The following is a 26,983-nucleotide window of genomic DNA, read 5'->3' on the forward strand; positions in this document are numbered from 1 at the left end:
GAAACCGTGAAACTAAAAGCAGAAGAGTTATTCATTTCAAGTTTTTCCCACAACATTCTCTAACCCTCTTTCCAATTAACAACTAGCTAATGAATGATCTCCCAAAGCAGTGCTCAGGTTAAGTTTTAAATGCTGTATACTCTTATTGTGAATCTCCCTTTAGAGACTCCCAATGCATACGAGCAAGAAAAGGTGCTGAGAAGCCCCATGAGAACATTTCCCCACATCTGACCACTGATCCCTCCATCACTGAATGGTTCTTGATGTCCCCTGGGGTCACTGTCCCACCCGACCCCATCACACACACACAGTCGGTTCCAGATTCCTGGAAATTGATAAACATGGAAAATCTCCTCCAAATTTTGAGAATGAAGAGGGTTGCTAATTTTTTATTTTGCTACGTGAGAGTATGTGAAAAACAACATAGTTTTATGTAACACAAAAACAAAAGAATAAAATAAAAACTTGCATGGGAAACCCTTCTGGAAATTGCAAAATGCTTTCTGGATTGATTTAAGCTATTTTTACAATGAACTCAAATAGGTTGCCTAGAGAAAGAAAACAAATTAAATTGGTCATTAATATGTAAAAGAGCAGAAAAATATTTTAAACTACTTCTCTATCTATCAGTGAAAAATAATGCCTAGAATTCTTTGAACAACCTGCCCCAGTACAGCATTTTCTGTCTGGATTCTCCAACAAGATCCCTGTGCTCCAGTGGGGACTCCAGATGCAGCAGTTTCTGCAGGCTCTGCTGTCTTCCTTGTTCGTCTCTCCTTCACCCTCTAGGAAGCCACTCCTTGGTTGGAGGATTATAGGCAACCACATCTTTTTTGGACCCACTGGCTAAATAGTTCTGAAACTCTTTAACACATTACCAAACTACATACTTACATATCTTAAGGAAAAGTTCTAATTAAGAAAATAAAATACTGATTTAGCAGCTGCTTTAGTTGATTTTTTATGTTAGGCATTCATTTTGCATCTAATAATAATTTCATTTTTTATTTCCAGATAACTCAGAATGATGCAAATTTATAAAAAAATGAATCAACAGGGAGACCACAGTGGTGCCCATGAGCTTGGTTCTCGGGAAGAATAACCTAGTCAGAGGGTTGCACTACGTGGTTTTGCAGTCATTGTGGAGGCTGGGGAAAAAGAAAGGCACAACCTTTAACCTGGAGGCCGAGCTTGCACGACAGCTAAAAGGCAGAAGGATAATTATTTACTACTTCCCTTGGCGGAGCGTTGTTCAGAGATACCTAAATGACTTCTCATCAAATGTGGATTTGAAACCTAGAGCATATCCTGGCATGCTTAGGGTTGGTAAGGGCCAATAAAGCACAGGTCATTATCAAGCTCACTCACACTCAGATGCTTATAAGATCTGACACTGAAACCACTTTCACCAAAGCCCAATTCTGACCTTCAAAATTAGAGACTTCCCCAGGCAGGGATGTTACCTTTCTGGATTCCTAGTGCGCGGCATAAAAGGCCAGCTCCTCACCTCACCTCTCTTTGCCTATTAACCCATTCGCATATTCTTATTTCCTTCTTGCTTTTCTCATTCTCCTTCTAATAACCTTTCTGCTGGGTCATCTGCAAATCTCCAAATCCCACTGGAAATATATGACTGTATATCGTTAAGCTTTTTGCGGAATAGGTATTCTACTTCTTTGGCTCACCTGAATACCAATTTCTCTCTGATTAACCCAATTTCCCACAAAGCTATCCTGAGTGAAGGCTCCATGATCTCTCAGACCCCCACCCCTATCTTTAAACTTCTTCACTTTTAAAGCTGTCCTGCCCAGTAATACCACTGTCTCCTGTGGACTGTTCAACAAGAAGCCGGAGCCTGGTTTAGGGCACCTCGCTTCTTCTTCCTGGTCTTCATGTCCATTAGGATGACTCAGCAAAGGCTATGGCCTCAGTTTCTCCACTAATTCTACACAAATGACCTTTACCATCATCCCACTTTTTGAAAATGTACACACCATGATTCTGCTTCAGAAATACTAATGATGTCACACTCCCTGGCACAACCTCTTGTCCCTGCAGCTCTGACCTCCCCTTCATTTCTTACATCTGTTTTTGATACCATCAATCTTCCGGCAAAATCTTCTCCTTTCCACCCTGCCTCTTAAGGCTGTCACCCTGAGTGCAGGCAGACCACTATTTTGCAACCTGCATGGTGAATCCTGGCCCAACAGATATCACTTCATAATGTTCCTCAGCTTATAGCCCTCTCTTTTGGCTTTACCTGCAAAAATTGTTTGTAGGAAAGTAATCTCATCCACAATTAACAAAAACTCATTTTCAAGTGAATTAGAGGAAGAACAACAGTCTGAATTTTTAAGAACATGTTTTAATTCAAGTTCTATAGAAGCTACCAACATCCTGAAAAATAGTAAGTGCCAGAGTTTTTTCTAAGGAAAAGATTAAGATGCTTTGTAATTAGCATCATTTATATGAAAATAATGAGTTCCACTGTTCTCATCACAAATTCTGACTTAACAAGAATAATAAATTTGTACTATTCTAGAAAAGAAAAGGCTAAATAAAATCCTATATTTTAACACCTTTCAGGCAACACATTACTGAATGGCTTCAAGAAAAATTATTACCTTATTGAAAAATATTTTTGTTAATTCCCCTAAATGAACACAGTATTTATTCTCCTAAAAATGTTGGGTGGCTCAATCTAACAGCCACTATAACTATAGCTACTTTCATACTTGCCTCAATTCCATGTTATATTAACCATATAAATGTAAGAAGGTCTGCTCAAAAACAAGTGAAAATTAAAGATGGTTAAAGAATCAAACAGCCTTCTTAAGGCCTTTAGGGTATTACTGGACAACACAATTTTAAAGGTGACGTTTCTGATTACTCTATTTGAACAGTTTTCTAAATATCTGGGCCTAAACAAAATGTAACTATAAAATCAAAAGCTTTTAACTGATACCTAACATAAACCCTAGAAATATTTAACCAGTACTAAGTCAACTCACTCAGCATGCCCATTTGTCCCAGAAAGGATACTTACTTGCAAATTGTAGTCCTGCAGAATTTTAACCAAGGAATCTCTCAAATTGGGAATCTCCATTCCTTCCTTAATACGGTGAATAAGTAGAATTGGGTCAACATGTGTGCCAATATTGTTTAACAAGCCAGTAATAAATGCTACAAAAGACCACAAAGAACAATGAACATATAAGCAACATTATAACGTAATTTTATTTGCACATAATTTGCACATAATGCAATTTTAGACCAAAAGTAATTTGAAGAAAAAATTATTTCCTTCAAAGTAAGTGTTAAAACCACTTGAATTTCTAAACTCTTAAGAATTACTCTTCTAAACTTCCAAGAGCTAATGCTCCTTAAGACAGAAAGGAGAAAGTAAATAAGAACTGTTTTAAAACAATTGAACAAATAATAACTTACCTTCAAAATACAGTTTTCAGCATCAAATGACTGCAACTAATATTTATTAACAACCAACTATGGCTCAGCCTTTCATCAAATATTGTGTAAGGTATTCCACTGACTCTCCTCAAATACTGTGCAAGGTATTTGACTATGGCTTTCCTCAAATACTGTGCAAGTTAGGAATGCTGTGTCCCCATTTTACAGGCAAGGGAAATGGGGTGTTTAATTCTTCCAGGGTCACACAGCTAATAAGTCATGTGCCTGAATTCAGATTCAGGCCAGCCTCAAGTTTATGATGTGTTCTGTCACACCACTTTGCCTCTTGAGATCCTGAAACTACTACTTCATCTTACTAGTTACAAATGAGATTCCTTATATTGCCAAAAGGATCATCATTAAAGTTGATTTCAGATTAAGGTAGTTACATGAATATAAACACTTCCTACCAAACTTAAAAAAAAAAAAAAAAAANAAAAAAAAAAAAAAAAAGAAAGAAGAAATTTCACATCACTACTGTTAGCTATTTTCAAAAGAGCTGGGTTTCTGTTAGGTGATTGCTTTTATTTTTTTCTTTCCAAAATGGGAGACCCAATGAAAACAGTCAAGCTAAGGACCAACAAATACAAACTCTGGGTGCTGTACTGATAAAAATAGGGCAGGAAAGAGGCTAACTACTACAATGTACAATCCAAATATCATCAATGTCCAGAACAGTTACATGTTTCCAAAAAAGACTGGTAAGATCTATTCACTTACTCTATAAACCCTCCCATATACAAGCTAAAACAAACAAAATCATACCAACACAGCTCAGATGACATTTATTCAATTTGGTTGCAGCAGGTAAAAATACGGCTCATGGGGACACAATTAGTAAACTGTGTAGCCACCTGTCCTTCATCACATTCAGGTAATGCACACTGAAGAGGCTCCAGGAGGAGTACTGGAAATCCTTACAACACATTGGCCTATTTTTACTGTAGGTACTCTGCCATTTTTATAACCCAATGTTATCTTGATATAATTTTTAATCTAGACATAACTGGCTACACTGAGAGAAAAAAGTTATAATCATAGATGGCTTTTATGCTTACGTGGTTTGTCGATGGAATATAAAATCAAATCTTCCCATAGCTCTCCATCATCTTGCTCCTTGGCAAATTCGATTGCTTTATCAACATCATGTAACTCCTCCATAATCATCTTAAGGGCACTTCGGCTATTACCCATTCGGCCTTCAGTGAAGATGGAAGAAAGAGTTTATTTAGGTATTTTCATAAAATTTTTTTAAAGAAAGTGCCTATCTCTTTGTTTACACAGTTAGAAAGCTAAGACAAGACTATTTTCTCATGTGACACCAGCATTTACTGCCTATAACTTAATAAAATAAATATCTCCTATTTAGTGGATGTTTACTCTGTGCCGAGTACTCATTTAAGTGCCTCATATAAATGACATCATTTAACAATCCTATGAGGTATGTTCTACTAACATTCCTCTTTTATAGAAGAGGAAATAGAACTGTTAGTAACTTGCTAAGATCATATAGCTACTAAACAGTACAGTGGGAATTTGAAGCCAGTCTGTCATATTCTGACTTACTTCTGGTAGAGATATATATTCTGGAGGTCAGTACCTTCACATTTGGATACACTTAAGACTTTTAAAGGCTCTAAAGTCATTCTGCCTCATGAGGTAGCTGTGCATATTGCTTTTCTGATACACTTTGTGCCAACTGCAAATTCAATTATCAGAGGGCTGCCTAATTTCCTTCTCTTCCAAGTTCAGGGGAAAGCCTTTCAATGACCCTTATGACATGAAAGTATTTCTCAACTATGCTTATACTGGCTAATTTTCTTTACATACTTTGCTCCTTGATCTACGACATATTAATAGTTTAAAATTTTCCCTGAGTTTTTAATACAGTACATGTAAGAAAGCCTTAGCCAGTGGAGGGATGGCAACTGCCTGGCTGTGGGCTGTCACCCTTACCCTTGTCTCTGGGCTTGCACAGGAACTAGTAAAGAATCTTGAATCCTTTTCACTGTACATGGCCATTATCAACCAATAAACGCTGGCTTATGAATGAAAAGATATCCCATTTGATGCCCCTTCCACAGCATTTTGTGTCTCTTACAAATATTATTTTCACAGTTTATGTCTCTAAAAGTGGTTATTTAAAATGTTTACAGGATTTTCAAGTTTTGATAAAATCAGACTATATGTCCCTTTCTAAGTCCTCTACTGCTTCTAAGACAATATGAAAAAACTTTATTCCACCAAAATATTTCTTGGGGAGAACACTGTTTGGAATTAGCAAATTGACGAGCTACTTAAAATTGTGATTAGAACCCCAGGAACACGCTGAAGTAACAAAATGCAGCTCCAAAAGCACTTCTCCTAAGGAAGGCAGGGGCTATAATTGGATAGCTCTGGGTCTGTGGCTGAGCATCCGTGAATCTGCATACACATAAATGGGAATAGAGGAATTGAATTATTTTTCAACAGAGGCAAAGAAGCCAATGAGGGTGAGTGCTGTATGAGAAAAAGGTGTAAAGTGGAAAAGCCCTACTGGGGTACGCAGGCAAGTGACGATGGAGAAATACCAAATACGAATGTTATGCTGTATGTTACATTATGCAATCCTCAGTACAACCCACATTGCTCTCATGCAGGTGGCTCATTTTGGAAGAATGTGAAAAGATGACAAGTTTTATGTTTCTTGGTATGCATGGTACAAAAACTGTGACTCATGTGGAGGCAGGAGCCAGAAGACCAGGAACACTGACACCTAGATTATATCGAAAAGCTCTTCTTTCTCCAGAACTATGGTATTCAACTGCATTTAATCCAGTTATTTAGGGTGTGATTTTTAAAACTGATTATTTGTTTTCTACCAATATGATGGTAATATAAGCTGATAATTTTAAAAAATCAACTTGTCAACTCATCTAAAATTTATTTTAATCAATGTTGTGAGGTATAAACTGATAAATTTTTATATGTTGATTATACATTACCAATATGCTATTTCAACATTTATTAAACAACTCTTCCTTCTTTACTGTACTGTGAAGTCTGTTTTCATTTATCAAATTCTCATAAAAAAAAAAGCCTCAAATTCTGTGTTACATTGGTCTAAAACCTGTATCCTTTCTTACACAATTTACTTCATGTTGTTTTCCCATTTTTTAGTTTATGGGGACCAAAATGAATAAAAGCTACTTACTCAGAAGATAAACTGTCTCTTCTACAAAGTTTCTCTGTTGACAGATCTCAAGAGCCTTCAATTAAAGCAAGGTAACAATGTTACTATAGGCTACCAAATAAGAACAAATAGTAATCAAGTCACTTCCACTTACAAACTTGAAAGAATTTTCCATAGCTTTTCTTTATAACTAAAACAGAGCAAAAAAAGAAAGAACACGTCTCCTTAGCCTGGTTGCACTCAGTTACCTCTCAGAGAGGTACTGGACTCTACACAATTCAATTTAAAACATATTTGAAGCTACTCAGAACATTCCATGAGCAAGAGCAGAAAACAAGCCACCAAATGAAAAGAATGGGCCTTTCCCACTAAGCTTTCTCTCTTTACACTCCTTTAGGTTTCTTTACAGCACTGCTTCCTTCATCTGTAGTCATTTGTTTAAGCTGTTTCCCTCCATTAGGATGTAAGGAATGTTGTTCATGGTTGAACTTTCCCAGTATTGTGCATACCATATGCTCAGAAAATATGAATACATGCTGCATGAATGAATGAATGAATGAATGAATAAATAAATAAATAAATAAACAAATTTACTGGGAGTATTTCTACTGCCAGCTCATGGTGGTTGAAAGAGAGCTCTGCTCAAGGATCTGTCAAATGTGAGAAGGAAAAAAACACTTTGATGATCAAGAAGGATCCAAAAAGGAGCAACTATGCAGATAAGCATTTCCATTAGTGTTTTAAAAAAAGACATACTATATATTGACAAATTACTTGCTAATTCTAAATTAATCAGGACAAATTTACTATATGATGTGTGCTGGGTGCTGGAAGTCAGGTTAGATAGAGATACAAAGATGACAATAATAAAAAATGTTAGTGATGTTTCCAGGTAAAAGGACAACTAAGAAGAGAATAAAGGAGAAGGCTTAGTAGGAACATTTGCAGTTTAAGTCCACCCCTGGGAGCTCAGGGTCCAGGGAGTGACGGAGATGTGACAACGGGCCATGTGTACACAGGAGGGACACAAACTGTGTGGTCCTCTTGTCAGAGGCTTCACAGGGGAAGTGGCATCTGAACCAGGTGCAGTATGATAAATGAGTCAGCTGGTAAACCCTGCTTACAAAACTTGCTACTGCATTGCTCCACTCAGACTTAACGCTGCGAATCTCTACCATGACTTACAAGGGATTCACAACCTAGCCCTGAATTCCTGTGCAGCTTCACCTCCCTCTGCTCATCTCTCCACTACGTCCCCTTGCCTGAAATGCTTCCGTCACCCCCCACTCACCACCCTTAGCAATGGCTTCCAACAAATATTCCCTTGGGTCCCACATCAGGTAAGGTCCCAAGCACTTACTCCAGCTGTACCCTGTACACGACTTAATCAGAGTTGCAATCAACTACTCAGCTAATTATTTAATTTCCCTCCACTGGGACCATGTGCGCTCTAAACCCTGTCCTTTGCACAATACTGGGCCCAGAGTAGATATGCAACAAACATTTTTAAAATAAATAAGCAAGCAAAAAAGGTGTCAGGAGGAAGATTATTGGACTGCCTATTTAGAGTAGTCATTTAAAAACAATTGGCCAAGGTTGCTTTTTTTTTTTAAAAAAAAAAAAGAGCCATGGAGATAAAAAGAACAGCTCAAGTTAATTAGCTCTTTTGGCTCAATGACCTATCTTGGGAAAGGACAGCAGGAGCTACTTTTGGTATTTTGATTTTTGACTTAAAATTGTTCTGGAGGCTATATATTTTAAATTAGTGTCTCTGGCTGGAGAGTACCAGCTAAGGGGTAGGCAAAAGCTGATCATTGAGACCAATGTAGAAAATATATATGTAAATGTTTTTTATCTGTGTGTGTGTGTATGTATGTATATATACATATATATATATATACATGAAAAAGAAGCAACATCACCTTACTTTAGAATTGCACTGAAACAAAGATGGCGTTTTAGGGTACAGACATCATTTACATAAGGAAATGGGAATAACTGAAGGTCATGATGAGAAGGAAACAATTTGATAACTCACAAGATTTCTTTAAAAATCAGGTAGCAGAGACAGTTGCCTCCCAATATCCTTTTCCCATTTCTTCATAAAATAATAAGACCTTAGCTGGGTATGTAACTGTCAAGAATTTAAAAAGTAAAAAAATAAAAATAAAAATAAAAAAACCTCCTGGCCTCTTTAGCAGTAGGGGAGCCACATGACTAATGTCCCCCACAAGGCTAAAGAAGAAACGCAGGTGGTGGCTTCTGGGAACCTTACTTTGAAGCCCTTGTGTGAACCCTTGGCTTCCTTATTTGTAGTCCTTCCATCCAATCCATTGCTGGAAACTATCTGCTGCTGGATGGCACTACCTCATGTCATGAGGTCAAGGTCACCCAAGGTAGAGGAACAAGAGGAAGGAGTCCTAGTCTCTGACCCTGTGGCATGTTGCCCTAGGCAGGGTCACTCCACCACCACTTCCACGTGACAGAAAAACTGCTGCTCTGTTAAGCCACAATTATTTCAGGATTTTTATCACTCACAGTGGAATCTAATCTTAGCTAATACCTAGAAAATCTTCCTTTGTTTTGATTAAAAATATAATTTACCTATTCCTGTATGGTCTTGCCTGTCAATCATTATTATAAGTGATGTAAAGAACTTTCATACCAACTCTTCACTCTCTTGCAGTGATACTACTGCAGAGATAAAAAAAAAATATGTAAGAAGTTAAATAATAAAGCAAAATAGAGCAAAAACATCAGAGGACATGGGATTCAAACAAAAAATCACTTACAAGCCAAATGAGTGCCCAGATTTGTGCTGGCTGTTAAGATACAGACAGTTTACAGTTGACGGGGACTGCCACTCACAAATAAACAGAACACTGTAATATAACTTAATATGTAGAATGTTGAGAGAAAGATAGTCTGAATAATGAGTAATGATGCTGCTTAAAATAATTTATTAATAAAAAGTATCCATGAACCAATTCTGTACTTGGAAATTCACTTAACACATTAAAATACTATTCAGAAGTTTCAAACAGAGCCATTTCCCCTTTTCTTGTGCATATGAGAATGCTTAAGAACATGTTAGTCTCAAACCACAAAGAGTTTGCAGTTTGAAGCCTCACCTAAGTTATATGAGACAGCAGCTACTTGCTCTATTTAAGTTTAAATTGATTAAAATTAAATTAAATTAAAATTCAGTTCTTTGGTAGCACTAGCCACATTTCAAATACTCAATTGTGACATGTGATTGATGCCTAGGTTGTTGGACAGAGTAGATTATAAAACATTTCCACTGCTGTAGAATATGCCATAGAATAGCGATGCTACAAGATCCTGTGTATACTATCAAAAAGGAAGTCATGTAGGAAGAAATGTCTGAAGGCAAGTGTGAAGTCAGGAATGACATGGAATGCAAGCAGATGAGGAGCACCAAGTTCAAAGATAATTTGCATCTCTAAAATTTCAATTTCACATAATTTTAGATGTTTTGTGACTAGTTTCTAACATGATCTTAAATATCCTCTTCTCACAAATGAGAAAATAGACGTCAGAAATCTCTAGAAATTTTGAGTAAAGTATAAAAAGAAAGTATTTAGAGTCCTGAATGTTCCTGGACCATGGTGCGCCCTCTAGAGGAAAGAGTAGGGAAACTAAGATTTTTTTTTTTTTTTTTTTTTTTTTTTTTTTTTTTTTTTTTTTTTTTTTTTAATTATAGCTCTGGGGCACATGTGTAGATCTTGCAGGATTGTTACATATGTATACACATGCCATGGTAGTTTGCTGCCTCCATTCCCTCGACACCTACATTAGGTATTTCTCCTAATGTTATCCCTTCCCAATCTCCCCACCCCCTGTTACATCCCTCCCCTAAACCACCACCCCACAACAGACCCCAGTGTGTGTGATGTTCCCCTCCTCGTGTCCATGTGTTCTCATTGTTCAACACCCACTTAGGAGTGAGAACATGCGGTGTTTGGTTTTCTGTTCTTGTGTCAGTTTGCTGAGAATGATGGTTTCCAGATTAAATTTTTAAAGCAGACACACACACACACACACACACACACACGGAGAATGCAGTGAAAATAAAAGTGAAAAATCAGAATAATAATAGAAATTGAGTAAAAAATGATGCAAAAATAGTATTTTAATTCTCCTCTTTCTGGTTAAGTATGAAGGTAAAGAATCAAGTTAGAAAACTGACGGTAACTAATAGCAACCTTATCAAATGCAAATTAAATAATTATTTCTACCTATCCTTGATCTCGTCATCTTTCATCCAATCTTCTCTTTAAATTTCTTTAATGAAAATCTGCAAACTTGACATCTCTCAGCTTTAGTCTTCCAAATTCAGAAATACTGCCACCTTGTGAATACTATCAGATATGCATAAGAGTGATCACAAATTCGGGTATAAGTTTGCCAAAGCTATAAAACTGATGCTGTGCTTTTAACCACTCTAGGCACAAGCAAATCTGACTTGCAAAATGAAAACCAGTGCATGATAACCGCATCTGTAAATTATAGGACAGTTTAAGTTTAAAAAACTAATCTTTCATGATTCTTGCAATACTAGGAAATACCTTAGTTATTGTTATTATTTCAATTAACTTTTTAAACCTGAAAATTATTCCCATCATAGTGGAAAAAATACAGAGCCTAAATTTAAGTGATCCAAGTTCTAAGTCTTGGTCCCTCAACTTATTAGCTCTAAACTTTAGGCATTTTTCTAACTCCCTAAGACTTGGCTTGTCATGTATAAAATGACTCTATCCACCTAACTGTACTTTTGTAGAGATCAAATGAAACAAGGTACATAAAAGCACAAAAGAAATACAAATAATTTTTATTATCTTTAAAAATTGTAGATGTTATAAATTCCTACAAACCGTATTCCTTTAGAACAAACAATTTCATAAAAGTTTATGGCTAATTTTTTAAATTTTGGAGTGGTGGTGATTTTAAATCCTGAACTCTGGCCTTTGATAACTATAACTAGGGCTTTAGATGTGAGGTCAGGATCATTCCAAAGTTTTGGGCCAAATAGTATAATTGTGGGATTTCAATCAACTCAAAATAAGGCTGATCGAGATTCCTGAAGATTTCAATCAGTTGCCAATCTGAAATACCTCCCCTCAACTATCAGCCAATCCCCAGCAAAGGCAGACAACCAAAAATGAGAAAGATAGTGGTGTTCTGCCAGAGGTAAATTATAAACAATAGTGGATCAACAGGCTCTGAATATGCCTCTGAAAGCTTAAATACTTCACATTTGGGGAGGGATAACGTGGGGAGAAATGCCAGATGGAGGCAGAAAACCACATTGGCCATGTATGTACCTAGGCAACAATCCTGCATGATCTGCACACGTACCCCAGAACCTAAAGTGCAATAATATATGTATATAAGAATTTTAAAGTTCTCAATTTCATATTCAGGAGAAACAGAGACCACATTTTCTATGAGTCTCTCTTTACACAAAAGAGGCAGATCTGTATTCCGTGCCCTTCACTAGCATGCTTGGGATGTGTTTAATTGGAGAAATCCACTTTCTCATTCATAAATTGGTACATATGATAGCTTTTTCATGTTACATGTAAACATAAAAAAGATGGGTTTCTTAGATAACTAAGTATATACAAAATGTTTTCTTATTTATTATTCTTTTTTATTTAAAAAGAGTTTTGCGTTCTCGCCTAGGCTGGAGTACAGTGGTGCAATCATAGCTTACTGTAATCTCAAACTCTTGGGCTCAAGACATCCTCCTGCCTCAGCCTCCTTAGTAGCTATGAATACTGGCATGTACCACTACAGTGGACTAATGTTATTTTTTATAGAGACAGAGCCTTGCTATGCTCACCAGGCTGGTCTCAAACTCCTAGCCTGAAGCTATTCTCCCACCTCAGCTTCCTAAAGTGCTGGGATTATAGGTGTGGGCCACCACACCCAACCAGAACTTAAATTTTTAAGGAAAAAGGAATGAAAATCTTGAGTTAGTAATACTGTCAGGAATATCTCCTTTAAGACAGCTTTGGGTAGTTGACAGGGTAGAGTGCTATGTTTGCTATAAATATACAGATTTCCCACAATAGCTCCAGACAAAGAGATAATCTCTTATGAAGAAGTCTCAGTAGCCTGAAATATAAAAAATATGGATTATTAATGGTCTGTTTCCACCATTACCACCTCTCACCCATGCGCAAAATTCTCTTTCAGTGGGACACATGAGATAACTTTTTAAAAACAACTGTGTTTAAAACATAATTGATTTTACTATGCTTCTGCTGAGTTCTTTTACATTCAATATGTTGTTTTCAGTGGACCAGAGAGAACAATTGTACAAGGTCTACACAAATGCACTAAGCAGACCACACGTGTGGGAGGCACCACGTGCAGGTCTGCCATGTTCTGCTGCTCCCTACTGGGTGGAGCAGGGCATCTTCCACTAAGTACTATTAGACACAAAAGTTTAAACCAGATAGGCGACAGTGTGTGAGCAATGTAAGGTTACTGGAACCTGGACGGCACCTCTGCACCTTGTGCTTAGGGAATGAGAATGGCTGCTAATCACCCATGTGTGCGAGGCTCCGTCTGAGAGGACAACTGAGACTTCAGGAGACTGCCACATTCTCTACACAAATGTACAACGTTTTCTTGAAAAGTGAGAAATAAATGCAGGGCACTGTTCAAAGAAAAAGATTCTCACTCTACTGCCAGATTAAAAAGTCCTGTAGTGAGAGAAGAGTCATGTCTGTTTTTACTTTTAGAGTAAGACAATGAATTTCCAGATTTAGTCCTCAGAAAACACAAGGCCCCAAATATAAAATGCTAAAGTTGTTTTATACGTTAACAGGCAGGCAAGATATTTATTCATCAATTGTAGACTTTAAAAATCCATTGAGCTAAAATTGTTTCACGGTAACTCCAATGCATTTAGTCATCATAGGCTAAAGAAGCAAACATGAAAGCTGTAAGTGTACATCAACTGTGCTATCATTCAGCTTCTTTGCACACATCTCTTATGGGTCACGTATGTCTTTTATTTTGTTGGTCCACACAGCTTTTAAAAAGTATCTGGCCATCCAAATGTAGTCAGACGTTTGTAGATGTCAGTGCTAGATGGTATCCAGAACCACGGGACACAATCCTGTTGGCCTTAAGGCTGCCCAGTTGTCGGCACATATACAGTTAAGTACTTCAGTTTGTTTTGAAAGAACACTCTCATAAAACTTACTAGTCCTTGTTTAGCTCTAACTAGGACCTTGCAGGTATTATTTATTCCTTCTCTCACTCACGCTGCAACACATATTTAGTAAATGTCTAATGTGTGCTGGGTACTAGGTTTACCAAAATGAGTAAGACAAATTCCTTATCTTTGAAGAATTTACAGGAGAGAGAGACTAGTAAGCAGATAATTATAGTGGAATGTGGGATGCCAGAGAAATATAGAAACACACAGAGTAGACACTTAAAGATAAGATGCAGGACCGAAGCTATGACCTTGGCTTATCAAACCTGATTCCTGACTGACGCAACTGCTTCTGTCTTAGGACAGTTTGTGTCTCCCTCCCAGGCTCTGACGCTCAGAGGCCACTCTGATCCTGGGGGATGGACAGAGACTCCTAACATACCATTTTTGCTTGATGGTTAAGTCCTAGGCCCTAGATTAAACTGTTCTTCCAACTAAACCTGTCACAGAAATGCTTCATCTCTTCACCAAAGTCTTTATCCAACGAGACCTCCATTTTTCAACAGAATGTCTCAGCAAAAACCTACTTCTTTGAGAGCAAGTCTTCCCCTTGGACAGAGATGGATGAGCAGAGATAGGAAGAGAAGAATGACAAACAACTTACCATCAATGACAACCTCTTCATCCAAAGTGTACAAGTGGAGGAGTCTGTGCCTTACCTTTTCAAGGGGGCAATGGGTACTGTCTCGGAGAAAGGGAAGTAAGTTTGGTCGATCATATTCAGCGTAAAGACTGATCTGTTTTTCATGGTAACGCTGCCCCTTATGGTGGTCTCTCTTGAAAAGCTTATGCAAATACTAAAAGGAACAAAAGATAAGCCATGATCCATTAAAACAAGAAAAGCAATACCTAGCAACATTGTTATTTTTACCTCTAAACAGCTCCCATGGAGAGGTTGGAGGAGAAGCAGTCTTCAGGAAAACCCTCTAAGTGATGAAGAAGTGGAAAGGAAAACCCTTTGGGAGAGCAAAGGATTCTGACACTTTCTCTAGAAGGGCCCAAAAACCTGACTCTGCCACGTACCAACTACGTGATCTTAGGCAAGTCACTAATCTCTCTGAGACTCAGTCTATCTAAAAAATTTTATTGAGTTACTGTGACAATTAAACGAGTTGCCATTACGAAATCACTCAGAACCAATGAACCTGGCATACACCAAGCACTACAGAAATGTTAATGACAGTAACTGTCAATAGCATCATCATCATCTGGTTGGCTCACAGATAAAAAGATCAGTGGTCTTCCCAGATCATAAAAAATATTTTATAGAAAAGAGGGTAGAGTCCTGGGGCAAGCACATGTTCTTAAAAACTCAAGTGGCTGGCGCTAAATGAACCAGTTTTCAAAACTGATTCTTTACCCTAGCTGTCTGAAAAAAAGTTAACGGACTTCAGAGGAAATGAGTCATTCCCTTTCTCCTTGCCAGCAAGATTATCAATACAATAGTCAGAAGTCAGAAAACAATTCAATGTTCAGTTAATATTAAATGTAAACAAAAACCCCACAATCTACTGAAGACAGGAAGACTTAATCACCAATAACACAATGTGCATTAACACCTTGGGTGGCTGTTTCCAAGTGGACTGGTTTATAACAGACCTACAGCACCAGCCCACCCTGCAGCTGAGACTGTAAATGCACTGATGTTTGTTACCACTGTTCAATCTAGTCACAACGAGGCCTAACCATGGACACATGCACCTTAAGAAACCAATCCTCAGGCTTCCTGTTCACCTCTTCCTAAGGAAAAACGGAGAGGTACAAGCAGTAGACTGAACTCATGTCATGTGCCAGGCCGAGGACTGATGACCACCACCGCCAGTCCACTGGCACTGGGGTCAGTGTGTGAGCAGGGATACGTGGTGCTGTATCCCAGAGTGCAAACAGGACAGGGAGGCTCTGTCACATGAATGCTGAGTCAAATTTATGGAGACAATACATTGACTGGCAGGGAAGGTGAACGATTTTCGTGTGGGCTGTGTCACCACTTCACCGCTGCACTACACTGTCATGCAAATAGCTACTGTCTGTAATCCTGTCTCGTGGCTTAAGTAGGTCAGAAATCATGGCTTTATAAATGAATTCCCAAGGTGGCTAGCAGTGTGGAGCCTTGCTTGGAGAAGCAGATAATCGTGAGATTTCCAATCATGAACAATGCAGCAATAGCATCTGAGCAAACAAGAAAAAAAGATCCCTCACCTTCCCTTCCTGCAGTCTTCAAAAGCTTCAAGGCAGAAAACTGATTTTTGAATAAAATACTCTACTCCCTAAGCCTCCTCCTAGGGTACAATGAGATGGGCAAAGATACAAGCGCACTTACTGTATCTGATACCTACAGTCTTACGGAAATAATGGCTATGTCTGCTGAAGTTTTATCTTCTCCATGTTTTAAAGGACATAGAAAACAACTACTCCTGCTTTATTCTCATGATAACGTGACGTAGAGAATTGAAGTAGCCCCTCAAAGAAATCTAGAATAACAGGCCTTAATTGCACAACCACCATTAGCACACAAGAAAAATGGGATTAGCTATTGTCATGGTGAGGGACAAAAAAACGAGTCTCTGCTCTTTTATTGCTCTGTAGTCCTGGATATGGGAATGGTTGTCCGACATTTCCTTAACAGGAGAACTTGGTACGGTATCTGCAGCACCATACTGGCTTTTACTGTGATACATGCCATGGTTATATTTAATGGGGACTACAGCGGGAGAGTGCTTACTCCTAGACACAGCATAACACAAAAACATTCATTACAGTTAAATATATACTTATGTTATATATATTTATATTACTGGTAACTCTCTTCTATTACAATTCAATTTTGGGTCAAAATTCAAGTGTCTGATCTACAATTAATCCCTGGTCTTGAATACATAGCATATGCTGCATTTTGGTAATTACGGAATGTTGTTTGTTGTCAAATCTCCAACTGGAATATTAACCTCCTTGAAGAGTTCACTCCTGTATCCTCCTCACACCAATACTTAGAGATGATTCACCCACTGGTCAATCAAAAGGGCAAAAGGAGGAGACTGCCATGCTCACCACATGCTGCAACTCTGGTCTGTCTTCCAATTCTTCCACTACCTTTTTAATCTAGATAAAAAAGAAAAGTTTAAATGTGGAGTTATGAGGACATGAACAGCTGCAAAATAATCTGATAAACATCTCTCTTCTTCATGGCTATAGGAGTCCCAGACGTTCAGCTGGTAACACATATAAAAACAAATGGTACTCACTGAAATTTTATCTTCATTGTCCAAAAGCATGTCAACAGCTTTCTGAAATATAAAAAAGTCACAGTCAAAGAAATCCATTATTTAAGAAGAGAAGACTAATAAACACAATGCAGTGTAGCTACCAGCGTTCAGAGGTGGAGGGCTTATTTTGTATACTTACAGAGGCCCTTGGCTTTACAATGGCCCTTACGGAAAATGGTATTTGTGAAGAAATGCATTTTCAAATGCATCTCGATCTGAAGTCTGTGTGTTTTGCATACTATTAAAATGGTGCTTTGCTATAACTTACCAAATACAAAACATCTTGACTGCCCATATCCTAGCCCCCGACAATGTCTCAGATACCTTTACACCCTCTTGTGAGACTCTGAGTAGTTATGGAGAGCATCTCTTTACCAGTATATCATGAAAATGAGTGTTTCTTCTGGCTACTCAAACCTTGACATAGTCTCCCTATGAGACTCCACAGACAGAAGGAGCTGGTTTTATGAGGAGAAGGGAGTAAGAGCCAGCAAGAGAATGAGGTACCTGAAGTTTTGTAATGACATAAAGCTTTGGGACTTTGAGAATTTATTTTAGCCACTTTTATCATTCGGGAAACACAAATCAGGCAGTTTATGTCAAGAGGAAGAGGGAAGAAAGCACATCAGACTGAGCCTCACACAGAAGACTTGGGCCCTGTTCTGGACTCTGCTACTACCTAGCTGATTGCTCCAAATGTTACTTTGTTCTCTGAAATACGAGGGTGTTGGAGTAGATTATCCCTAAAGTCTCTTCTAACTAGAAGACTCTTGATTCTTTACATCTGGATCACATTCTCAAAGAGCAATTAGTTTCAGCTCATTCATCTTTTTTTCCACAGCTACATATGCAAAATGAGGCTCTGGAGAACAATGGAGGGGGGTATATGCGGGGAGACAAGATATGAGGAAAATGTAATTAATTTTTACATAAGCATCTCATCCTCTGCCAGACAAGCAGAGCCTCTCTACCTGAGCTTCCTTGGAACTACATAATTCTTTGTAAATCTGTAGCCCCTAAGGACTTGACTCAGTATTTAAAAAAGGGCTAAAGCATCTTTGAGAAAAAGAGGTAGCTCTAGCTCCTATCTAAATTACGTTTAAGTTGGTGGAGATTAATGTAGCACACAGTATCTCTAAATACAGTACAATATAATTGAAAAATGCATTAATCCTGTTGGACCCTTTAGGGTTCTAATTTTAGGTTTATCTAAAATTTCATTTTTTTGAATATGAACACTGTTTTATAAACCTCATTATTTCTGTCACGAGCACTTGCAATTAGATTTCTTTTACACACACACACACACACACACACACACACACACACACACACAGCTTGCATCACTTTGCAAGAGCCAATGTGAGCTGTGGCTGGGTCCACTCATTAGGTTGCATAAATTGGTTACTATGCTCTTCAAATTTGTCATCACACAATAAAATAACATATTCCACATGACCTGGACATGAGCATCAACTCAAACCAGGGGAAATCCCACATGCTGGATCCGTGAACACCAAGAAATAAAATAGTAATAAATGGGTCAAGATGGAAGTTCACTTAATTTTTAAATTCTGGAACACAGGTTAGGAGGGTTAAATGAGTCAAGGTATATACCTGGTTTGTTTCTATAAATTATACAAATTGTTTTAGCAAGAAATTACTTTATAGGTGCATACACACAACTTTAAAAGTTCTCTATCAAATTCTAATTGCTTTCACAAAATAATCACATTAAGAAAATGATTCCTGAATGCCAAACAACTAAAATAACTAACATCTAGTGTGGGTCAGAGTGTTCTAAACATTGTCTGCATACAGTCAAGTTATGTGATTCATTCACCAATCCAGCATTTGGATACATATCTAAGTATTAAATATTTAGAATAGTAAAAAGAATTGACAGTACTAAAATAAAAAGCACATTACCTCTGAATCAAAATCCATTAATAAAACAATTTTATCCTTGATAGAACTGAAAAGATTATGCTTGTGGATCAACTGAAAAACGTCTTTATGTCTTAAAGTTAGGTATATTTCCAGGGCATTGCCATAGTTCTTGTCATAGGTATACCTGGTAATACAAATTTTTTACATTAATATTCATCAATAGCTCTAATTAAAACACACAGAGATCATGGTTCACAATATCAAAAATGGAATCCCTTCTTTAAAGTTAACTTTATTTCAAAAAAATATTCCTTGGGGTTTAACTATACATGCCAATAAATATTTTTCTCAGAACTTTGCCTTTCATGTTGCCAAAATTTCAGAGAATTTACAATATTCATGTTAAAAAAAAATGGTCTTTATTGGAGGTGTCAGCCTCAAAAGTTTTACAAACATCCACATAGCAAAGAAACAAGGGTCTAGGATGAAGTTCTCATTTTAGTAACAGAAACATCTGTTCCAATTCTTACAAGCAGTATTGAGCTGATCAATGGGTAATATTCCAAAAGCTGATTTGTAAGGGGGTTGTGTTGAACTGAAATGTGTTTTTCCATTGAAACAACGTTTTTTACATTAAGTCCCTAAGCCAGCCTTTAGAGCCCACTGAACTGAAGCTGTACTGCGAGTCCATTACGAGCAGTACTGCAGACTCTCAGGGGCGTCTAGCAGGACAATGTTTCCATTAACTCAGAATGCCATAAACACAACCTCCTCTGTGGAAAATCCAATACAGTCCTGAGTTCTAGGTCATTTTGGTATACCTTTCTTGGTTTTGGGCAAAAGAAGAAAAAGGATGGAAGAGCAGAGTGGTCTGGGGTAATGGGGGCACTGAGGAGAGGCAGATGCAGGGATGGCCGTCTTGGCTAGACCTGCAGTATACTTCTTGTTTCCCTGGAATGAAGGTCCTTGAGAGCCTATCTTATCTATGTCTGTATCACAAGCATCTAGCACAAAGCCTGTATCACTGATCGTGCCCAACAAATATGAAAAACACTAACCAAGCTGCCATTTTCTGAGCCCTGACTCAGTGTCAAGCAATGCACTTAGTCCTTTATTATGACCTCTCTTTTAAAGCTTAAAATTATCCCATAAGCAATTGACTTTTTAAGGGATTAAATTAACTGACTTGAAGATCCTAGAAGAGCAGGATCCAGAGCCTTGCTCACTGGGAAACTGTTATGCTTGAGTGATCTAAAACTCGGTACCCTTTTGTTTCCTAACCACTGCCTCTCCCAAGTGCTGCCTGTTAGGGTTTCTCTTCTCTGGGAAACAGATTACATTACAATTGTACAGTTTCACACATGTCCTTGTCTTTTACTCATTTGAGGTTCATGAAAGATTTTCGCTAAGAGAAAATGTGGGAAAATGGTATAAAATGCATCCTCTCAGAGTTTGCCAAATCTAAAGTACGAAAAACTTTTCAACATAGATTGATATGGAAGAAGAAACACTTAAGTATACTCACAGCTCTGCCAGGGTTTTAAGTAAAGTCTTGTTCTGACTATCTTTCTTCAGATGATCCCGAACTGCTTGAACTATGACTGAATTGTTATACAGATCTCCAGGCCATTCTCGGATCAATGTGGCAAAACCCTAACCAAAGGTGAAAAACAGAAAAAGAACACTCATTCTATAGAAGAATAGTTGTGATACTGTGAAACACACATTTGGTCCTCTTTCTGTTTCCTGGCATATAACTCCTAAAATCCTTAGACTCTCCAAAATGATGTTTTCTTGTAGGCTAATGAGCTGGCCAGTGGCCAGCAGCCCCTAGGTAACTTAAGGAAGGGGTTGGTCACAGGATACACTAAGGCAGGATTCGAGGGTTGGAACTTTTCAGCCCTACCCCCACCCCCACCCTACAACCTCCAAGGAGAGGAGAGGGCCTGAAGGTTATGCAGATCACCAGTGGCCAATGATTTAAACAAATCATGTCTAAGTAACGAAGCTTCCATGAAAACCCAAAAGGACTGGCTTTGGAGAGCTTCCCAAGAGCTGAACACTGGAGGTTCCTGGAGGGTGGTGCACCCAAAGAGGGCCTGGAAGCTTCATGCCTCTTCCCACATACCTTGCCCTATGCATCTAATCCATTTGGCTGTTCATCTGTATCCTTTGCAATATTCTTTATAATAAACTAGTAAATGTAAGTAAAGTGTTCCCCTGAGTTCTGTGAGCTGCTTTAGCAAATGAGTCAAATCTAAGGAGGTGGTAGTGGCAATGCCAGTTTACAGGAGGCCAGTCAGAAGTACAGGTGACAGCCTATAACTTGTGATTGGTGCATCTGAAGTGGGGGCAGTCTTCACCTGAGCCCTCAGCCTGCCCATCTGATGCTATCTCCATGTAGACAGCGTCAGAATTCAATTGAATTAGAGGACCCTCAGCTGGTGTCTACTGCAGAACTAATTGCTTGCTTGGTGTGTAGGGGAAAAACTCACACATTTGGCCACGGAAGTGTTCTGTTGTGAGTGTATAGCATGAGAAACTGAGTTTGGCTTTTCCTAAATTCTCAGAACAAACCAAACAATTTAAACCATCCCTAAAGTATTCACTTTAAGTCACATAAAATAGCAAACAATTATATGATTAAAACTGTGGTCAATAAACATTTCATCAATTTTTAGACTATAGGTTTGGGTGTGGTGAAGAGTTGCAGGGAATATTATTGTACAATAAATCTCCATTTAGCATTCCTGGGAAGTAGGCTGTGCCATCTACTTCTGTTCTTAATTTTATGAAATGTACGACTAAGAAGGTATTTTGTTCCTTCTATAAAGTCTCACTGGATGGACAGAGTTTAGGTTGGACTTGCTCTATCCCCATTCTGGACTAACTGTAACACTTGGGTGACAGCTTTAACATCTTACAGATACTACCCAAGTCAGCTACTTTTCCCACCACCAAGAGTCCTCTAATGCACTTAGGTCTGGGCTGCTGGGTGCAACTGGTTATGTAGTTGTGCACTGTATAGCCAGCACAACAGTATGTGGCAGCCTGCTTGGGACAGAGCTGCTCCCACAATGTAATGTAATCTGACCTTCAGTGCTCTATTTAGCAACACAAAATTTCCCTCCACATACTATGTGATCAAAAGTGTTGTTAGGGCACACAGCTATTTGACTGATTATGTGACAATTTAATTCAAAATTAAACATTAAGCTGAGAATAAGGGAAGCTACAATATGAATTATTTATAAGAGCATACGAAAATAAAAACAAATTATTTACAACCTCCTTAATAGTACTGACCAGAGAGATATCCTAAAGCATTCAGGAGAAAACATCTATAATCTCTAAGGTTAAGTCATGCTTATTTCTTCCCATCTCAGTAAAAAGTGTTCCAGATTCGAAATCAACAGGATAACTTTGATAATACAGGATTTTTAAAAGTTTCATGAAAAAGTAAGTGTTCAATCATGTGTAAGTAACAGAATCATAAAAACAATACATTTTTTAAATACTTAAGTTACGTTACTTTAAAAATAGGAAAATTGTAACATACTTCAGCATTTGTAAAGAAAGTTTGTACTCTTCTCCAGCATTTTCACAGAACACTCATAATTCTCTTTCTTCTAGGATGATGTCAAAGATGCAATATTTTTGACAGCTCCTCTGCATACTCAGAATATACTGGAAAGAAGTAAGTCTCTTCACTGACAAAACCTTTTCTAATAAACATAACCAATAATGGCCTTTTTCTTTAGATCTCTTATAGAACAGACTGTTCTACCTTACTTATTTTCTGGTTGCTCACAACTTTTTAATATGGTCTCCCAATTAGCCTGGAAACCTGTGGAAGGCTAGGACTATGTTTTTAAAAAATTTCTCCTGGATCCAACTGAGTATTCAGCCCAGTAAACAATGGTAGGTTCCAAATAAAGACTTGTTTGGTTCCAAATAAAGACATGTTGAACTGAATAGAAAAAGAAAAGGAACCATGCTTCTAGCCTACATTAGTAGGCAGTGACAGAAACTGTTACCATAAAATCTTCTTTACACATCTAGTAAAGATTTGATTATGACATTATAATACATGCTACTAAGTGAGGATGAAGAAACACCAACCTCAGTAGCATGTACAATTAAATATTTTAATCAAGTTTAACTCATGCTAAGGTACTTAGTCCCTTCCTATGCTAAGAATGCAGACTTATTAAAGGAAATAAAGTATACTGTCACTCAGGGATCTAGATGCTTGCATTTTATATACCCAGGAATACCTGGTTGACAGTAACAAATCAAAAACTCAAGTTTTCAGGATAAAAGATCATTATGTCTCCAAGATCCCTTTAGAGCTTAAGACCTAAAATCAACTCAGAGTTAAAAGGTAGGTGTTTGCCATATTACCCTTCCTTAAACTGAATCGCTGATTGGTTATTTCCATGAATTCACTTTTTTTCCAGCTATCTCATATTCTTGTTGGAAAGAGGCAAGTTGTGAATAAAGTCCTCCTTATCTTTAAAACACAACCCCAAAATATAAGAAGTCAGTGACAAGCTACAGCATACTGTCAGGCACCAAAAACGAGTAATTATCACTAAGTTAGGACCCTGAACTTTCAAAGGAGCAGAAGATGTTGCCACTTTTTATTAAAGACCATGAAGATAGGGAAGAAGCTAGAGAACAGCAGCCAAAGTCCAATACTTGACATCTCCTGGTTTCTGAATCCTCCTAGCACCAGTGACAGCTTTGAGAAGGAGCTGACCAGTCTTTCCTAAGACCTGTCCAATAGAAATCTCATGTCTTCCTCTGGATGCAAAAAGAAGTAGGCTATCTCAGCCACACTTTGTTTAGCTTTATTAGGGCACCTAACATATTATATAATGATGCATCTGTTTATATAAAGCAGGGTTTCTCAACCACAGTACTATTAACAACTGAGGACAGATCATTCTTTGTCCTGGAAGCTATTCTGTGCACTGCAGGATGTTTAGCAGCATCCCTGCCTCTGCCCACTAAATGACAATATTTTATCAACTCTCCAGCACCAACAACCAAAAACATCTCTAGAAGCTGCCAAGTGTTCCCAGGGGGCAAAATCAGCCCCAGCTAAGAGCCACTGGTTTACATGCTTGAGTATGACTTCGATTATGAACTACCAACTGAATAGGCATCACTTCATTCACATTTGTATGCCTATGCATAGCACATTCCTGGAATACGGCACATACTGAACAGGCGTTTTATGAATAAATGAGTATTAAATGAACAAACTTTAAAAATCATACTTTATTTTTAATAAATTAAAATGATAAAATTAAGAGTTTATAATTCCAATTTTATTCTATAGGCAGGGTGCTTGCAACATTAAATTTAAATTCAAGTCAAGCATGACTGTTTATTAAATGGATGGTCTTGGACAAGTTAATTTCTTTTAATCTTTGGTTTCCTCATTTGTAAAAGTGGGATATTGCTACTTAAGAGTGTTGTTGGGAGTCTAAAATAGTAATATGCATGTAAAAGTAGAGAGTATAGTAGATAAACGATATAGGTACTGCCTTCCTCTTTTAATCAGTCAACAAACAGATCATTTTAAATCTGTTTCTCCAATTCTGCCCTCTAATTTCTCTCTCACCCCACTTTGGTGAACTCTGTTCTGAGGCTCAGCCTTTAAAAGTTCTGAATTCTTTGGGGCTAGTGTAAGTACCAATAGCAGCTACTATTGTATTTATGAAATCCACAAAATAGCACTTAGCACTTTTTCTTTAGTTCTATGAAGGAGGTAACTTTAAGGAATTCCTTAAACTGCACACGGACTAGGTGTTTTCACTGTCTACATAAACGTGAGTTATCACTGGAGTTTATCTAGCTCAGTTTCACCTGCCACATGCAAACTACAAATCTGTTTTCTTTACAGACATTGCTCCATTGTATTCCTTTGTAGATTTCCTAACACTTACCATCGAGAACAAGGAAATATGACCATGTGGGAACACCATACCTCATAATCGCTCTCCAAAAATTCATGTAAGATCATTTCATAGATGAGTGGTTTCAGAACTGGATCACCTCTTGGCAAATAAGGACTAATAGCCTAGGTAAGGAAAAGGAAAAAAAAAAATCCTTTAAAAAATGGCAAAACAAAACTGCACTCCAATTACGCAGAAAACATAAAGTATATTTTTACTTTAAAAATGTGAGGCAACACAGTACTCTGAAAAAAATGTTCTGAAGAGGATTAAAACGAACACTACTTGCTAACAACAAATTATATTTTCAAAAGTATATATGTATAAATGAATTTAAACATGGCCTAGGTTAATCTTTATCTCTCTGTTCATCCTGAGGAGTTAATAAAAATAAAAAAATAAATAATAGGAGGGAGAAAGCCACAGAGATTAAAAAAAGCCAGTTTCTTAGGTAATCGAGGAATATATATATTTGTCTTTCTTTCCTTCAACCGGAGTTTATCAACCTCTAACAACTCATAATCATCTTTTGAAATTAAGAAAAATACATCTTATGTTCTTCAGATATTTTCAGTGCTGTGTTAAAAGTCAAATTTCCAAATACTGTTCAATGACCCTATAAGGTCCTATGATCCCATCACATGCTTTGTACTGGGGACAGACAGAGAGGGTCACCATCCCCAAGGAGCTCACAAGTCCTAGAAGAAAGATATGCAGACAATTAAACAGATAATAACTGTATTATGTGGTAAGTATCATAACAGAGGGGTCAGCACAGTGCTGCAGCAGCAGAGAACCTTGCCTTCTAAAACCCTGGGTTTCTCCGGCAAAAATAAGAGAGGGGCAGGACACCTGGCAGCGGGAATAGCAAGAGCAAAGGTGTGGAGCCATGAACACACATCTGTGTGCAGGAGGTCAGAGGGGCCCAGAGATGCAAGATGGAGTCACTGAAGGGAGATGAGGCTGGAGAGGAAGAGGAGGTGAGGCCATGAGAGGAATTCTAATTTTATTCTATAGGAAGGAAGGAAGCAACAGATATTAGGGAAGTGGGAGTCAAGACTAATTTTTTAAGCAGCTAACTCTGGGCTAGGGCTGCCCATGATCTATCAGAAGGCATTTGCAATGGCATCAGAGGGGAAGAGAAGAGACTTGATTGGTATTGACATGATAAAGCTGACAAGAAGTGGAGATTAAACAGAGTGAGGAGGGGTTTAAGATGTTCGAATCAAGGATAATGGATTTGATTCCCATCGGAGAATGGGTATATTGCGTATTATAAACACAGACTGAATAGAAAAGGACTGAATTTGGGAAGGAAATGGATTTATATTAACTTGAATGATCATTATCAGCAGTATATACAAGGAGAAATGGCCATCATATGCAATTCAAAAAAGAGGTCCAAGTTAAGCAGCCATTAAAGTAAACAGGGAAGCAGGACTGGATAAAATCCCCCAGAAACAGCCCAATAAACCCATTGAGAAGTATAACATTTACAGGGCAGACAGAGGGAGGAGTTATACATTGACAAGCTGAGTAACTGGGAATTTTCAAAGCATATTCATAACTCCAAGAGAGCATTCAAAAGGTCCACAAATACTGAAAAAATTTTTAAATGTTTAAAACAAACATAGGAATATTTTATTGATTGATTGGGATGTTGTGCATTAAATTGAAAGATTTAAAAACAAGAAACATCAAAATTATTCATTAGAGCTACGTGGTCAATTTTTTCCATCTGTCTTCCAGCAGTTAAAATATTATTCGAAAAATACATTAATTATTCAGTAAATCTACAAAAGGTCTTACACTTTATAACCTACTGGATGAGATTACACCTGTTTTCAAAAGTCATGAAAACTTCATCTAAACAGAGAGAACTGGAAAGAGGTAAGTGAACACACTGTGTATGTAATATATATAATCTGACATATATGTATATTTTTTACATGAGGCCTATATTTTGAAA

The 26,983-nt window shown here is 37.7% G+C and overlaps 1 protein-coding gene across 1 annotated transcript in view; it reads right to left on the minus strand.

Moving 5' to 3' along the window:
* Positions 1 to 26,983, minus strand: part of LOC108296861 (vacuolar protein sorting-associated protein 41 homolog) — a 69,689-nt gene that overhangs the window by 9,935 nt on the left and 32,771 nt on the right. Inside the window, exons 10-18 of the mRNA XM_037735198.1 lie at positions 25,047 to 25,139; positions 20,574 to 20,701; positions 19,088 to 19,232; positions 17,138 to 17,179; positions 16,944 to 16,994; positions 14,555 to 14,692; positions 6,662 to 6,716; positions 4,527 to 4,667; positions 3,047 to 3,183 (exon numbers count right to left, since the gene is read on the minus strand). Of these exons, the coding sequence (XP_037591126.1) occupies positions 3,047 to 3,183; positions 4,527 to 4,667; positions 6,662 to 6,716; positions 14,555 to 14,692; positions 16,944 to 16,994; positions 17,138 to 17,179; positions 19,088 to 19,232; positions 20,574 to 20,701; positions 25,047 to 25,139 (930 nt within the window). The remainder of the gene's footprint in view (positions 1 to 3,046; positions 3,184 to 4,526; positions 4,668 to 6,661; positions 6,717 to 14,554; positions 14,693 to 16,943; positions 16,995 to 17,137; positions 17,180 to 19,087; positions 19,233 to 20,573; positions 20,702 to 25,046; positions 25,140 to 26,983) is intronic.

The sequence above is a fragment of the Cebus imitator genome, unplaced genomic scaffold (assembly GCF_001604975.1).
Source record: "Cebus imitator isolate Cc_AM_T3 unplaced genomic scaffold, Cebus_imitator-1.0 Scaffold749, whole genome shotgun sequence".
NCBI classification, from domain to species: domain Eukaryota; kingdom Metazoa; phylum Chordata; class Mammalia; order Primates; family Cebidae; genus Cebus; species Cebus imitator.